The sequence below is a fragment of the Apodemus sylvaticus genome, chromosome 5, assembly GCF_947179515.1.
Source record: "Apodemus sylvaticus chromosome 5, mApoSyl1.1, whole genome shotgun sequence".
In the NCBI taxonomy this organism is placed as follows: Eukaryota; Metazoa; Chordata; class Mammalia; order Rodentia; family Muridae; genus Apodemus; species Apodemus sylvaticus.
This window is the reverse complement of record NC_067476.1, coordinates 93,930,887-93,949,381: the sequence shown is the minus strand read 5'-3', so window position 1 is coordinate 93,949,381 and position 18,495 is coordinate 93,930,887. Positions and strand designations below refer to the sequence as shown.

Below are 18,495 nucleotides of genomic sequence, written 5' to 3'. Positions count from 1 at the left end.
AAGAGATAATGGGTACTGAAGACTTCAAAAAAATAAGATTTTATGGATACAATAAGACTGAAGCATGTGGAGAAACTATAGCTCATGAATTTATTTAAATAATAAAAAACAATTTAAAGGAAATTTTTAGTTCTTGATATTCAGATAATTGAGAAAAACAGTGTATTTTTATACAACAATTTAGTCTTATTAAGTTAATAAAATCAAGACCAAGTAATGCCTGTTGCTGTTTCTTGTGAAGTTCATTAATTTTATTTTTCCACAATTTTCTTATTCTCCCTTTAATCTTTTTAGAGAAAGCTGGGATAAAGTAAATGACATTGCATTTTTACAAAGGGGTGAGTAAAATGTTTGTGGGATATTGTAAGGTAGAGAATAAAATTTTCATGTTGTTAGAGCAATATTTAAGTTAATTTTTACAAAAATAGATATGAGGTTGATACATTTAGGTTCTTATTCATATTACTGAAGAAATGTAAGAACCATTAATAATTATCTCAAAAGAAGTGTCAGTTTTTGAAATTTTAAGAAATAATATGGTAGTCTATATGATTAAAACTTTCAGTCTCCAAAATCACATTATATCTATTACATATCAAGCCACTGTAGCTAATCATACTTATAAAAAATACCCCAAATTTTAACATTTTCTCATTTCATGAAATATGATATATTTATGGAAGATTTCTTGGGCATTAAGTATTTACCTTGTGATTCACAACATAGCTTTTAAATCTCTTTAGAGCATTTTTTATTTCTTTATTTCTCAGTGTGTAAATGGCTGGATTTAGGAGAGGTGTAACAACAGAATAAAACACAGCAAGAAATTTGTCCAACCAGGTGATATTGAGGGGCCAAACATAGATGAAGATGCAAGGCAAAAAAAGGAGCATCACTACTGTGATGTGGGCAGTGCACGTGGAAAGGGCCTTAGATGACCCAGCTTTAGAGCTCCTGCGAACAGTGATAAGAATATATGTGTAGGATATGAGCAACAGAATAAAGCAGGACACAACCACAATTCCACAGTCAGCATTCATTAAAATGTCCAAATCATGGGAATCCATGCAGGCTAGCTTGATGACCAGTGGCATGTCACAGAAAAAACTGTCTATTTCCAATGGGCCACAGAGAGGTAGCTGTAGGACTGCTACAAGCTGACTCAAGGCATGCACAAAGCCAATGGTCCAGGAAGTCAACACCAATTCAGTGCATCTTTTCAGGTTCATAATGGTGAAATAGTGGAGAGGTTTGCAGATGGCCACATAGCGGTCATATGCCATTACCAGCAAAAGTACCATCTCTCCTGCAGCAATGCAATGGGCAAAGAAGACCTGGGACATACAGCCAGAAAAGGAAATGGTTTTGTGATCCCTGAGAAAGTCTGTGACCATTTTTGGAGTAGTAACTGAGGAAAGCCATATATCAACAAAGGACAGGTTGGCCAACAAGAAGTACATAGGGGAATGGAGATGGCTGTCAATGGTTATCAAGATCATGATGACAATGTTTCCTGAAACAATGAGGAGATAAAGTATCAAAAATATCACAAAGAGCAAGACCTGAAGATTCTGTGAGCGGGAAAGTCCCAAAAGCACAAATTCTGACACCATGGACTGATTCACTCCATTCATCTTGTCCTAAGAATCAACCTACAGAGGAAGAAAGATGATTGTAGGGATGTGGAGGACAAATTGCTTGTAGAATTTGGTATTCACCTTGAGACTTAATATCTGTACACCACATAAATATAAAGTGGAGTCTTTAGCAGGTATGAATGCATTGCTATGAATGAGCTCATAAGCTATGGTTAACCTTGGTGGAAGCAGAGGATCAGATTACAGTTATATGAACATTGTTTCAGAAATATGCTCTGTGCAGTGGTTTGCAAAAACATAGGTTACAAGATGAGAGGTGACAAATTATTGCTTTTCCTTGTTAGGGATATCTTACTTGCAAGTTCAGTTTAAACAAACTCTCAATGTGGATACAACTCTCATTTCACTATATGATAAAAATTAACTCATATCCTTGGGAAAATGATTATGAATTATATTGAATTTCAATGTTCAAGATGTTACAGTCTATCTGTTTTTTATTACTACAGTTAGTGATTCCTTTAAGCCACAATACGATTTTTTTATATTACTTTATAACATTAAATTTTTATCTTCTGAAGTAAATGTATTAACCATGCTGAGAAAACCCAGAGAATACTGTATAGGATATAGAAGCACATACTGATTGGGATATGAATATATTGTTCATATTTACCATAAATTAAATTATATCATTGAACTTGTATAAACAACTAATCTGATTAGCAAACCATCAATACAGATGAATGTTAAATGGATTAAATTGAACAGAAGGACCATTCAGATTCAGACTTGAACATTACATACAATTTAAGGCTATAAGGCTATATTTAGAACATATTTATTTTAGATAATATCAGTAAATAGCAATGAATCACTACACTGAGGAATATTAGTGTCTTTTATCATATGTATCCATCTACTGTATATTTTTCTACTATCTTTCTATCTATTAATCTCTCTTCAATTTGTATCATTTATTAATTGATCACTGCTATTACTTGAAAGATTATATATCACATACACATGTAAATAAATAAATAAATAAATAAATTTGATCTTCAACTGTTAGTTTTGCAGTAATGTGAAGGTAAGCATCCACTAAAAAGTAATTATTTATATCAAAATATAATAGTGTTCATATTGAAAGGTAATATTGACAACACTCAAGCTGAATCATGATCATATTTGCAAATTTTCTCTCTTCTTTCAGTAATTCCTTGAATATTATTTTCAAATTTGTGTGTCTCACCTGTTATATCATTTGAAGTCCCTGTAGTGATAAAGTGAAGAAGTTGGCTGCCCAGTATATAGTACTATTTTACCTTCCCATTTTCTGAGAAGTCAGAAGCATGCACTAAGGAACAAAGGAAATAAATCAGGTAAAAAATTTGCTGTGGCAAGTGTATATATTAGAGAGTAATCTTTTAACTAAAAAATAAACTTATTTTCCATAATAAAGACATGCATATTTTCTAAGGAAAATTGATATTTTACCAAATATGTCTGTGATATTTTCAAAGACTGAACCATCTGAATCCCATCTAAACTTAGTGTCTCATTAGTGTGAAAATTTCCTAAAAATACCAATCTTGAATAATTTGTAACAATAATAATCAAGGGCAGGATATTGTGAGCTTGATAAATGAATTTCTTAAAAGATCAGTATGGAGTGTCTCATGAAACATTTGAGCAAGAAAACTCATAACTTTTAAAAATTAGAGCTCATTAAATTATTGTGGAATGGATACATCATTCTATTAACAGCTATCTACATATAATATATTTAATAGGCTTCGCACTCATTTAAAAAAGCAGTGAGACTTTGCTGAATCACTATGACCTATTGACATTATAACCATGACACAAACATTCTTCTGTTTCAATAGTATATTTTTAATATGTAAAAGAAAGCTTCACACAGAAAACCCTTATGCATTTTAATCATAATCAGAGTATGTTAACATTTTTATTATTTTCTTTCTTCATTTTTTAGTGTATCTTTAAACAATACTGTGCTCAAAATTTTTATTATTTTCTTTCTTCATTTTTTAGTGTATCTTTAAACAATACTGTGCTCAAAATTATAGGTAATAATTTTATCCTTCAACTGAACTCTGTGTAAGCAATAGATATTCTCTGTCTGACTTACTATCTCTGTATGTGTAATGACTTTTCCTGAAAAAAAATGCCTGTAGCTGGCATTTTCTGTAAGTTGACATTCACTTACAGAGTAACATGAATGTACAGGCATAAATTACACACTAAAGTAGGACTGGCTTCCTTTCAGGAATGTAACATTTGTTTCAGGCTTCATGTCTTTTTAACCAAAAGAACCTACACAGAATCATTCATTTAATCATCTTTGGAATTTTCCTTTAGGTATGGCTGGAATTCCTCTAGAAAATACTAATATAGACTTTAGGTTAATAGTTTTTAAAAAGTTGTCAAAGAAAGACTTTTTAGTTACACTTTTAGGATGGACATGTGTTCATTTTTGGACTGGAGAGATAGTTCAATGGTTAAGAGCATTGGCTGCTCTTACATAGAGCATGTATTCAGTCCACCACATCCATGTGGTAGTTCACTGCTTTCTGTGTCTTTTATCCAGGGCAGGGGGGAATCTAATATATTCTTCTGGCATAATCACAGTGCACAGACATATTATGTGGGCAAATGCACACATGCATAAAGAAAAAAATAAACTTGTATTCATTGTCTTATAGGGATAGTGTTCTTCCAGTAAGTGTATATGCTATAAACTATAAAATACTCTAAACATTTGTGCCTTTACAGCAATTAAGCATGTACTGGAATGTAGACAATGTGGCAGACATTTCATTGTATTCTTGTAATGCACAAGTACCCCTATGTAGAGAGACTCTATCCTGTTAAATGGTAGTGGCTGAGAAGAAGAATAGTTGTATGCTGCATATATGGTTGATCAGGCAAACAAAAATTATCTGATGCAGACATAAGCACAATTCAGAGGGCTTGCTTCTTTTTGGTATGGCAACTAATGATAAACCACAGAATTTTAGATATAATAGAAGTTAAGAAGGCATGTATTATTTTCTAGTCTGTAACAAAGCATAGAAATGATTCTGAACCGCAATCACAGTAGTTACATGGATATATTTTCAGAACTGTCTTAGAGAAGAGAATCAGTGGGATGATCTAACTTACCAGACTCAATGTTGTCTCATAGCTCAGATTTTCCTCCTCTGTGCTGTGTATTTGTGGATACACTTATGCTATGTAGGAAGAGTGTCTTGAAATCACTGTCTGTTGGCCTGGTTTTTATTCAGCATCTGAATCTTTGTCCCATGGGCAAAATTCACAGCCTACATACTCAACAAAAGAGAACCCTGTAGGTAATTATCTTAGACATCTCTTAGGGGTTTCTTTGTTAAGAATGATACCAAGTACTGCATGCATAAATATGAAATATAACAGAGATACAAATGAAAAGTATGAATAAGTCCAAGATTTAAAATTAGTGAATTTATATGATTATTTTCCTTAGCCAACAAATCAATAGTAGTATCTTATTCATGTTTGATCAGTAAGAGAAACCATGTGTTGTCTGTTCTGTGTGAACACAGTAAAGTCGTTCTCAAATGCATGACAGAGTTGCCTCAAACAGGCAGGCAATACTGATCATATAGAAGTCATATCATTATATTATCTGATAATTTGCTATGTTGGAATGTATGTACTTGACTTTCAAATCATTAAGATGCCATGAGGTTTAAAAGAGGACATTGATATGAATTTTATACATATTTATTTTGAGTGTGTGTGTATTTATATACATCTGCATGTATGCATCTTCTATTTAAACAGGTTTATTGCAACAAATTATATAACTACTATTTAAAATACATGTAATTTAATGACTATTTCTACCTAATTTCCTTTTCTTCTCTAGAAATATTATTATTTCTGAATCATACTTTGTCCATGTCTTAGTTAGGGTTTCTATTCTTTCATAAACATCATGACTAAGAAGCAAGTTGGGGAGGAAAGGGTTTATTGAGCTTAAACTTCCACACTGCTGTTCATTACTGAAGGAAGTCAGGACTGGAACTCAAGCAGGTCAGGAAGCAGGAGCTGATGCAGGAGCCATGGAGGGATGTTTCTTACTGGCTTGCTTCCCCTGGCTTGCTCAGCCTGCTCTCTTACAGAACCAAAGACTACCATCCCAGGGATGGCACCAACCACAGGGGGCCATCTCCCCTTGATCACTAATTGAGAAAACGCCCCACAGCTGGATTTCATGGAAGCACTTACCCAACTGAAGCTCCTTTCTCTGTGATAACTCCAGCCTGTGTCAAGTTGACACAAAAAACCTACCGGTACAGTTTAATATTACAGTAGCTACTGTTAGAATTTCTCTTGATGTATGCCACTGTCACATGTACTTCTCAATTTTTTTAGATGGAACCCATGCTGGAAACTGCTCATATAGTCAAGACTTTAGACTAGAGACATCAAAGACTAAGGGAATCCCAAATATTTCTGTTCTAATTAAAGAATATAGTCATAAAATGACTCCTAATGGCTTGATCAGTGACCTGCTCAGCCTTCATCATAGAACTTTCTTCCTGCAGCTGGTAGGAGCAAATGTGGAGACCTACAACTAGACAGTGCATAGAGAGTGAGGAATGTTGAATGCTCAGCCCTAAATGGCATGTCTTTGCCTAATCTCTCCCCTCATGGCTCAGGGAAGTATGGGGAAGAGGATCTGTAAAAATTATGAGGCAGGAGGTATAGAAGACACCAAAGAAACAAGGCCTTATAGAGATAATAGGACTTCTACACATATGGAACTACAGAGTTTATGGCATTATGCACAGGATCTGTTCAGTTCTAAGTCATTGAAGGTCCCATTTCTGAGAAGACTAGTGAACACAAGCCCCCACCCAAATACATAAGCTATTTCCAATTGATAAACACTCACACAGGAAACAGAATTTCTCTAATGGAGTCTCACTTGGTATGCAAAAACACTTCTATACCCAGCAGTAGATGGTCAACACAAATCAACTCAATGTTATTTTCTAAGTATATTTTTATTATTGTTATTGTTATTGTATGTTTGCTGGAACAGTTTTACATACCTTACGTGTCTTTTGTTATACATTATGCTTTTGGATTTTGTGTTCTTATGGGATTTCTGGGTGTGCACCTGTGTATGTCTCAGAGTCAATTTGTGGGTTTTGTGCTATTTTTTTTTTTTTGCTTTTTCCCCTTTTTCTTTTTCTTATCTTTTTTGTGTGTAATTGTTTTGTCCTATTCTGTTCATTTTTATGCTACTTTTTTATTACTATTTATTGTTATTACTTAGATGCTTGCTTGTTTTCTAATGAGGAAGGAAGGGTGTGATTTGCATGGGCAAGGAGTATCTGGAAAAGGTGAAACTGCAACTAGTATATATTTTATATAAAAACATTTTTAATAAAACATATTTGAATAAAAATATTTGGGGAGAAAACACCTTTTTCCACAACTCTATGTTTTTATGCATTATTGTTTAAAATAAGTTGGCCAGAATGGGCTAAACTATTTGTAATTATTAGTCTGTCATATTAATTTATATATCTGATTTTAGAACAGTACTATTGCTACAGATAAGTATTTTTTGTCATTTCGATTCTGTTGCTAACCTTAATGGATCATCTATCTCTCCATTTCCTTCGAGAATATTTTGAAGTTAGTTGATATTATGCCTTTTTCTGGTATTCATTTATATAAGCAATAATCTTGTTAAGGTCTATATTTTTCAAGGATACATAAAGAATACCTGTATATCAACTTTACAGTATTTTTCTATACAACAGAAATATTATCTTAAAATTTCTCATGATTTTATTTACATTTCTAGGAACTTCTCAATTCTTGTATATTATTCACTCCATTGATAAGCATTATATATAAAAATCTGGTGGTTATTAATAGGGTATTTATAATTGCTATAATTATATCATCATTATCATCAACATCATTATTCTTGTTCAGTATAATAATGTCTCCTCTTCTCTTTGGGTTGAATATCCTTGCATCTCTTTACTTTTGCATTTGAGAGCATGTTAATTTTATCTTTAAAAAGTCAACTCTAAATTTTCATGCCTATTTGTCTATTGCAAAATGAGAAATTTACATGACTGATGTGAAATGGAAGTAGTAGGACAGTAATGGAAAATGATATATAGGTTTTATAAAATTTAAAAATGGAGCTCATATGTAAGCCAGCCTCGCTGCTTCCACATATCTATCTATCTATCTATCCATCTATCTATCTATCTATCTATCTATCTATCTATCTATCTATCTATCTCTGCAGTTGTTAAAATTTATGTGTTGATGAGATATCTGCATTATCATATTTTTATAGTATTACTTATCACAGTCATGATAATCAGTTTAATTTTCCATGGATAAATGCATGAAGCTGGAGGTGGTTGATAGCACTGAGGCAACTATTCTTTAAATGCAGCAGGGCAGATGCTGATAGATACTCACAGATGTAAAGGAAATCCTTGTTCACATTGTATTATGTGTGTCACTGTGTATTTGATTCTTAATTGCTGTACAGCAGTAAATTAAATGCTAACAGATTCTGTATTGTCATTACTATGACCCATTACCAGATTCCTGTTTTTAAATCCTAAAGAAAATGTCAAATTATCATCTATCTGTCTATAGACAGTTTAAGAGTTGTATCAGAGGTATGTAACTGCTGATTGGCTGTTATAAAAAGCTGATGACAAATATAGTTAGAGTACGAAGTGGAATTCTGGACTTCTGGGGTCTGGGGGGGAGAAAGGGAATCTGGTAAGAAAAATGAGGAGGACAATTTCTCAAGGAGACATGGGAGGAAAGCAACCTGACTACTGGCCAGGAAATTTTGACTAATAATTTTGCAGCTAGGTGGTTGTGTTAACTTAGATGAACTAGTTGAGAGTCTGCCCAGCTAAGATGTAAACTTTAAAATAATAAGAGGTTTCAGTGTCATTTTTTTTGGTGGATGGGTCACCAGGGTCTTATAACACACATTAAATATTTCAGGTTGCATGAAACCTATAGATGGTCTAGCCAGAAGTAGGAAGGTGGGCACACAATTTCATCACTCGCTGAGGTCAGGGCAGATACTTTCCTTTAGTGACCTGATCCACGGTAGGCTGACCACACATCAGGGCAGTCCTTATTACCAATAATAACTGGGCAATGGAAACTGGACTCAATGGGAAAAAAAAGGAAAAAAAGCAATGTCAAAGTTGGGTGAGAAGAGATGGCAAGGAGGGGGGTTGAGAGGAGGCAAATATGTTTGAAGTTTGAGTAAGAAATTACATTGTTATAATCACTGTAATATTAAACACAGAAGGATAGAGGGAAACACACTACTGAAATCTATTAACCTTACATATGCACATACTTGTAACATATGAACAAAGATGAATATGCCTCACACAAACAGAAAATAGGGAATACCATGTCTTAAGCATCTAGTTCATTATTTATACTGTGATGATTTCTTCATGGTCGAATGCATGTGCATTCTTAAACTTCTTAAATTTTAACTTTGAAATTTGTATCATATTAATTTAATATTAATTTAATTATTATTTATTTATTTAATGAAACAGATATTTTATTATTTATTTCTTTACTTTTAAGAAGGAAGAGATTTGGGTTGATTGTTCCAGAAAGATAAGAATCTTAATGGAGAGGAAGCATGGTTACAAGTGGCAGGGTTGGTGGCAGCAACAGGAAGTAAAGAGCTCTCACTTCTTCAAACATAAGATGAAGCCAAGTTCATGAATCTGAAGAGACTTCACAATTTATTTCTTAAAACCCACTTGCTTTGTTCTATCCCCCATTCCTGCATTTTGGATAGACAGGATAAATTTTGGATTGAAAGTTTTGGGTGGGTTGGTGTCTCTATAGTTCCATTGGGGCTCCTTCCTGATTTACAGGAGGTGGCTTCTTGTAGTTCCATATGCCCAAAATTGTAACAGTTAAGGTCACCCCACTGATTCTCAGGCACCTCTCTTATCCAAGGTCTCTGTCTCCTCCCGGAGATTCCCCTCACCCCCTTACCCCATCACCTTCAGATTTTCATTAATTTTTGTGCCATCTAGCCATCTCTCCTATTCCCCACACCTGACTCTGAACTCCCCATTTCTTCTCCCTATTCCCCCTCACTCCCAGTTCACTCCTTCCATCTGCATTTTCTGACTATTTTATTCCCCCTTCAAGCATCATCACTTGTGCCCTCCATTTTGTTTAACTTTTTTGGGACTGTGGATTACAGCATGGTACCTGCATTTTATGGCTAATATTCACTTATAAGTAAGTACATACCATACATGTCCTTTGGGGACTTGGTTACCTCATTCAGGATGATGTATCAAGTTCCATCTATTTGCCTGCAAAATTCATGTTATCTTTGTTTTTAATAGCTGAATAGTATCCCTTTGTGTAGATGTAACATGTTTTCTTTATCCATTTTTCAATTGAGGGACATCTAGGTGCTTTCCAATTTTTAGCTATTACAAATAGCCAAAATTTGCCAAGGGAATGGCAAACCGATAAATATCCCAACTTGGGACCCATTCCATGGGCAAGCATCAATCCTTGACACTATTAATGATATTCTGTTATCCCAAAGGGGTTAGGAACACCACAGGAAAACAAACAGGGTCAACTATCCTAGGCTTTTGGGGCTACCAGAGTCTGAATCACCAACAAAACATGAACAGGCTCCACCTATACCTCCCCAAACATATGTAGCAAATGTGCAGCTTGGTCTTCATGTGGGTCCCAAACAACTGGAACAAGTGCTATTCCAAAGCTGTTGCCTATATGCAGGATATATTCTTCTAACTTAGATGCCATGTCTGGCCTTAGTGGAAAAGGAAGTACCTAATTTTTTAGAGACTTGAAGTGCCAGAGTGGGGAATATACAGGTAGGTGTGCCCACCTACTAAGAGGAGTAGAAGGGGGAAAGAGGAAAGATTTTTGGAGGGAGTGACCAAGACTGGGATAGTGAGTGGGATATTAAGTGAATAATTAGAAAAGACCAAAACCCACACATTCTCCGTGACATACATTCTCCAGCAAGTCCACATCACACCCCATAATCTCAAACAGTGCTATCAGCTGAGAAGGAGGTGCTTCCGTGCATGAATCTGTGGGGGGAATTTTCATGCAAAAAAAATTCCATTGGATGATGTGGGCAATCATTGAATTAGAGTTCTACCATATCCCTCACTCTCTATACAGGCTAATCTTTTAGCTGTACTTGTTAGAGGTTTTAAATTTAAAATTAAAATGTTTGAAATGTGTTTCTATATCTTCTTTCTAAAACATAATTTAAAAAGACAGAGGCAAGATTTCTCCAGGAATAATGATATTTCGGTGCAAGGATTATAGTTTAAGTTGGACTACTAGAAAATTGGTAAAACTAGGAGAGAATAAACAGAGTAACCCTCTTAAATTTCTGTCTATGTAATATGGCATGAATTCACATAGTGTATACTTTCCAAAATAACTTTCAAAACCTAATGGGTCTAAACTTGATAGCAAATTCAACATTATATACAACCACAGAGCACACTCAAATATATCACTTATGTGACCAAGACTTGACACAGATTACATGCATTAGGAAATTATAGTCAGTAATTTTTTCTGTTAATATCTCACACCTTTAGTAATTGGTCTTGTAAGTATAAATGTTTTGAGTTCCTTTGATTATATATATATATATATAATATATATATTCTCTTACTATATATATATATATATATATATTAAGAGATCAGGCAGCATCAAGCTTCTCTTTATTCTTTCTTTTTTTTTAACTTTTTTTATTTGATATATTCTTTATTTACATTTTAAATGATTTTCCCTTTCCTGGATCCCTCCTCCTCTTCCCTCCCCCTGTTCCCCAATCCAACCCTTCCTACTTCTCTGTTCTGGTATTCCCCTACACTGCTACACTGAACTTTTCCAGGACCAGGGCCACTCCTTTTTTCTTCTTGGGCACCATTTGATATGTGCATTGTGTCTTGGGTATTTCAAGCTTCTAGGCTAATATCCATTTATCAGTGAGTGCATACCATGAGTGTTCTTTTGAAACTGGGTTACCTCACTTAGGATGATGTTCTCCAGTTCCATCCATTTGTCTAAGAATTTCATGAATTCATTGTTTCTAATGGCTGAATAGTACTCCATTGTGTATATATACCACATTTTCTGTAGCCATTCCTCCATTGAGAGACATCTGGGTTCTTTCCAGCTTATGGCTATTATAAATAGAGCAACTGTGAACATAGTGGAGCATGTATTATTATCCAGAGGACTCCGCTATTACTTCTTGATGAAGAGAATATTTTTGAAAAGTTTACTGACATTATCAATGTTGGGATGACCACCAGGAGGTTTTACTTGTCCCTTTTTCTATTCTCACAGACATGCAGCACTCAGTATCACTCTTAACAGAGAAATCCCCAAGAGATGTCCATGATAATTATTTTCAAGTTCTCATTATGTTTGGAACACAGAATAGGTGACATGGGACACCCGTGGGACAATGTCAGGAAGTAAGATTGGTCAGGAGAAAAGTGCCTCTCCTAAACAGCAATATCTTCATAAGCACACATCAGCAAGAAGAAAATCTGACCCATGAGAAAATTGCTATGGTAAGTCCTTTTACAAATATCCATTCAGAGTTGTACTAAAATATTTTTCTTTGTCTTTGTCAACTTTAGAGGACAATTAATATGTTTCTTCACCTCTCCCATTCTATGAGTTCCCATGTCTATATCAGAATATCATCAATTTTTATGAGATAATCTATAAAGCAGTAAACAGTTAAAATTGTACAAATATTCCCTTCAATTTAATTAATTTTTAATTGAAATAAAATAGTTTATAAAAATTCAGTATAGAAATCATAAAATTGATGGCAATATGAGTCAAAAGAGATATAATATATTAGTATTGAACAACTTAGATTTTAAGAATCAGAAAACAAGTATGCAGGGAAAAGAGTTAGCATTTCCTAGAGAAGCAGCCCCTAATTCTTTGTAACTGTAGAGTGGTCAGACCAGAATTAGTGTACAATAGCAAAATTGGAAACAACAGGTTGTATTGTGTAAGTGTAAGTGTATGTGTATGTCATTTTGTAGATACAAATACACTGACATGTAATAATAATAATCAAAGAAAAAGAGTCTACCATTTGAGGGGTGGTACTGGAATTGTTTAGGGAGGGTAGGTGAGAAGGATTTGAGGAAGGGAGGGGAAAGGAGAAAGTGATATAATTCTACTTTAATAAAAACACATTTAATGCCTAACTTCCCTAAAAGCAAACAAAAATAAACAAGAGACAGACAGACAAAAATACAACAATTTTCCTGCTAGCAAAGGAACCTATTACAAGCTACTAAAGTATCACTCTATCAGTTATCAGTATCTATCACTTAGTATCTATTAAGTTGTGTAAATATGACTACATCCATAAATACATAAATATAAATACTCAGACAATTACAAAGTTTAGCCCTTTGAAAAAGAGCAATCAGTATGGAAAAAACATTGCACATAGAAGAAAACTGTTTGCTTCTATACTCTAAAATTGATAATTCAATTTGTTTCCCTTTATTATTATTTGTTAATATAAAAGTCAACATTAGACTTGCCAGTAAGTTAAAGACAAAAATAATTGAGATACTTAATAGCTTGTAGTTTTTCATAAGGTCTTATAAAATACTGATAGCTCCTTGACAAGAGAAGAACAAAGTTGTTATGTTCCCCACAATCAATTTGAATGTCAAAAATCCTTCATTGATGCATATCTCATAGTTAGTGAACAGGTATGTAGGAACCTAGAAGTAGAAGTAACAAGCATTTTATAGAAAAGCCAAACACTCAAACATGTATTTTATAGCAAATGTATGTATGTGTATATATATATATATATATATATATATATATATATATACACATATATATATGTATATATATATATGACATATGTTTTTTAATTAGTTATATTTTTGTTTACACTTCAAATGTTGTCCCCTTTCCTGGTTCCACCCTCCCCTGAAAATCCCATAAGCCATCTCCCCTTCCCCAATCAACCTACCCCTGCTTCCCTGTCCTGGTATTCCTGTACACTACAGTCTCAAGTCTTTCTAGGACCAAGGGCCTCTCCCTCATTTGGCGTCCAACAAGATCATCCTCTGCTGTCGATGTGTCTGGGGCCATGCATAACTCCATGTGTACTCTTTGGTTAATGGTTTTGTCCCTGGAGCTCTGGGAGCACTTGGTAACTCATAATGTTGATCCTCCTATGGAGCTGCAAACCCTTTCTCTATCTCATCCATTTGGCACCCTGTGCTCAGTTCAACTGCTGGCTGAGAGTGCCCCCCTCTGAATTTGTCATGTACTAGGAGGGCCTCCCAGGTGATAGCTATGATATGTATTATATCTATATATAGATAGTATGACATATGTTATCATACATATATATTTTATATACATGTGGGTGTATGCTTATATAATGTATATTTTACACAAAGAGCTCATATGAACAGCAGATTCATTGCCTATAACTTCAATAACTAGAAAATATGGTGACAGGAGAAAATTCATGTATCATTGTTCTCTGGGTAATATAAAAGCTTAATGTTTTTCATATATCTTTACATATAAAGATTCTCTACATCTTTATTATACATTACTGCATTAACTATGTAACATTGCAGAAACTGTATCTGAAACTATATTTACTAGCATTTATTGTGTGATAGCAAAACATTCTGAATAATATCATTGAAACTGTTTTGAAAATCATAGTCACCAGAATGTATCATAAAGCAGATGTAAGATATTTTATATAATATTTACATATTTTACATGTAAAATTATTTACATATGTCTAGATGTATGACCTAGAAGTGTGCTACATCTATAATACTTGAGGGGATAATTTAAAATGCCTCACTTGATACTTGATTCTATTTTGCAGCAAATTGGACAGTCTAACACAGCTCTGTAATCCAATGTTCATATCAGAGAAATCCCCTGCTCCAGTTGTTAGGGGATCCACATGAAGACCAAGTTGCACACCTGCTCCAAATGTGTAGGGGGACTGGGTCCATCCCCTACCTATTCTTAGTTTGTGGTTCAGGCTCAGGGAGCTCCTTTGGATCCAGGTTAGTTGATTCTTGTGGTCTTCTTGTGGGGCCCCCTTTCCCTAATGGATTGCATGGTTGGGCCTCAGTGGGAGAGAATACGCTTAGTCCTGAAGTGACTGGATGTCCTAGGGTAGGGGGTACCTAAGGAGAGTGAATAATGAAGGGAGGGAGGATTTGTAAGGGTGGGACTGGAGGAAGTGGGGAAGTGGAGCTTTGATCTTTATGTAAAATGAATAAATATGCAAATTAAAGCAAAAATCCCAAACAAATGTACTTGTTCTCTTAGATAGTAACTCCTTTCATTTGTAACACACCTCTATCCTGACTACCTAAACTTGTGCAGAAGAAACACAATAACTCAAGACATGATAAGGCTCAGAGGGGAAAGTCCAGGAAGACTCAGCCATACACCAAGAACAAAGACAACTAAGAAACGCTGAGAGCTGGAAAAGTAGTTTTCGTCAGAACAAGCACATCAATAGGTTATCCAGCACAAAATGATCAGTATTTACAACACATGCACACACACACACACACACACACATATACATACATATATACATATATATACATATATACATATATATATATTTGTAACATTAACAGACTGAGAATGTTATACTTAGGTATAAATATGTATATACATATACCTATATGCACTTAACAAAATTACTGCAAAAAAGCCATGAATTAGAAAGACACATGAAGGAACTCTATTGAATGATTTGTAGGGAAGAAAGGGAAGGAGGAAATGAGGCATATATATATATATATATATATATATATATATATATTATAATAGCAAAACATAAATAAATAATTTAACCAAACCAAACCAAAATGCAATCCTGGAAATTTTCAGGTTGGCCATAATGTGTCATGTGAACAAAATTAAAATTATTAAGGAACACAAATTCTTTGCTCTAGAATCAGGGTATCCTTAGATATTTGGCAAACCCTTGTAAGATGCATGTATTTACTTGCATATTGCCATACATTTGTGGCAGATAGATATATTACCTGATGTCATCAAAACTTTATTTTTTCATTCTTACTGTACCCTTCTGAGTCCTCAAACAACAGGAATGTAAATAATTTTAATGATAGCATCAGGATCTCATTGTTCACTTGTGGTGTTACCCCCACCTAGAGCTTTCAAGGGATTAAAAGATGCTAAGACCCACAAGATGAAACTCACTAAAAGAATTACTAAATGCAGGAGAAAATAGAGAATAATTACCCACCATCCAGGTTTAATATTATCCATTCAATCTGTATAAGCACCCTGCCTGTGCTTTGAGGTGAATAATGACTGTTTGTGATAGTTTAACTTCACATTCAACAAAGGCTGACAGTCAGCAGCTATGGTTACATATTTATGTCATTTATTCTATTCTTTAAAACAACATAGATGATTAGTAGATAAGTAATGTAATGACGACATATGCTGACAAAACATTCATGATAGATGACACATTATTCATGTCAAGAAACTACAGGATTTAAAAGTCTAAGTATTCTCAATGTTTTGTAATTGTAAAATATAAGTTGTTGATACAAATTAACATCCATATTTTCTAGTGCTAAGATTGAACTTACTGACTACTACAGCTCAGATTTGAATATTTTTGCCTGGTTCTTCAGTAAATCCACTCCTAAAGATATTTGCAATGATATTTTGAGAATCAGTTCAGCTGAGTAAACAGATTCTATGGTATATATGTTTCAATATGATATCTGTATATATTTTATAGGAATTCTGTATGCTTACCCACTGAGGTTTTCTCAACAGGTATTTTAGAGCTTTAAGCTTAAATTCTATTTTATCAATGTCATAGACACTCTTTTACTAATGAATTCTTTTACTAATGAATTTACAAATGAATTACTAAAGAATTATGCATGCTTCCAAAAAGTATCATACTGTCTGACAATTTCTACTGAATGTCGAATCAAATACCCATAAGTTTCTGAGTTTACAACTCAACTTTTTGTAGAATATCATAAATGCTACTAACTAATTCAGACCATTTAACTAGAAAACACACATTTTTTATGATTTGACATTACTATCTCTCCTTATTGCTCCACTATAAAATGAATTTCTTGATAGAAGATGTATATAACAGTCACACCATATGCTTCTTTTCTTTCAAAGTTGTTCTTGACTAATGAATTTACCTTGGGCAACAATGTTATACATAGTTAGATTACATTGTCTGGGATATTTATACATTTTTATTCATGCAAGTTTCAATATGGATGTCTAATTCTATAAGTGAAGTAACCTACCTCATACTTGCAGTTGGTAATCTTTCTTCTCTTGCAGGTTATTTCTAAGGACACACTGAAAAAAAAAATGGATGGAGACAATCAGACTGTTGTGTCAGAATTTGTACTCTGGGGACTTGCCAATTCAAAGAATATTCAGTTCTTACTCTTTCTGGTATTCTTAATGCTTTATCTGCTCATTGTGACTGGAAATATTGTCATCCTAATCTTAATCACCACTGACCCCCATCTGCATTCCCCCATGTACTTCTTGTTGGCCAACCTGTCCTTTACTGATATGTGGCTCTCCTCAAACACCACTCCTAAGATGATCATAGACTTTCTCAGGGAAAACAAGACCATTTCCTTTGCAGAATGCATGTCCCAGGTCTTTCTTTCCCATTGTATTGCTGGAGGAGAGATGGTGCTGTTGGTGGTAATGGCTTATGATCGCTATGTGGCCATCTGCAAACCACTCCACTACTTCACCATCATGAACCTGAGAAGATGCACTGGGTTGGTGTTGATTTCCTGGACAATTGGCTTTACACATGGTATAAGCTACTTGTTAGTGGTTGTGCAGTTACCTTTCTGTGGTCCCAACAAAATAGACAGTTTCTTTTGTGACATGCCACTGGTAATCAAGTTAGCCTGCATAGATTCACATGATTTAAATACTTTAATGAATGCTGAATGTGGGGTCGTGGCTGTAACCTGCTTTATACTGTTGCTTATTTCCTACACATATATCCTTATCACTGTTCACCAGACTTCGAAAGCTGGGGCTTCTAAGGCTATGTCGACATGCACTGCACACATCACAGTAGTGATGATTTTCTTTTTGCCCTGCATTTTCATCTATGTGTGGCCCCTCAGTATCACCTGGTTGGACAAATTTCTTGCTGTGTTTTATTCTGTTTTTACACCCCTCCTAAACCCAGCTATTTATACACTGAGAAATAAAGACATGAAAAATGCTATGAAAAGGTTCATTCACAAATTTCTGGGTCCCAAAGGAAATTCCTAATATCAAAAAAATGTCAACTTATTCCTTCACATAATAAGTCTGACTGTATTTAAAGCTTTATAACCAGAAAATATTGTTTTCATTTAAAATTTTACCCAGCTTTTATAGAGATATAAATTAATATTTTAAAGTAAATATGGAATTTACTGATGAACTATCAGGTTATTGTGAATCCTTCACTTTAAACTATAAATACACATGCTTTTTCCACATTAATGCCATCAAATTATTCTTCCATGTTTTTAATAAACTAATTTTTAACATTTTTGACCAAATTAACATGTTTAATGTTATGAATAAAATATTAGCAATTTTTACCTGAGTATTATTTTGTACATACCATACATGTACCAAATTCTTAACTTTCTTTCTCCCCCTTTTTTATTAG

The 18,495-nt window shown here is 34.1% G+C and overlaps 2 protein-coding genes across 2 annotated transcripts; one reads left to right on the top strand and one right to left on the bottom strand.

The window, feature by feature from the left end:
• Positions 1–695: 695 nt before the first annotated feature.
• LOC127684506 (olfactory receptor 4K3-like) lies at positions 696–1,634 on the bottom strand. The gene has a single exon (XM_052181419.1). It carries the CDS (start codon positions 1,632–1,634, stop codon positions 696–698), a length of 939 nt encoding a protein of 312 aa, XP_052037379.1.
• Positions 1,635–17,168: 15,534 nt separating this feature from the next.
• Positions 17,169–18,107, top strand: LOC127684505 (olfactory receptor 4K3-like). Its single transcript, XM_052181418.1, has one exon. The coding sequence runs from the start codon at positions 17,169–17,171 to the stop codon at positions 18,105–18,107; it is 939 nt and encodes a 312-aa protein (XP_052037378.1).
• The last annotated feature ends 388 nt before the right edge of the window (positions 18,108–18,495 follow it).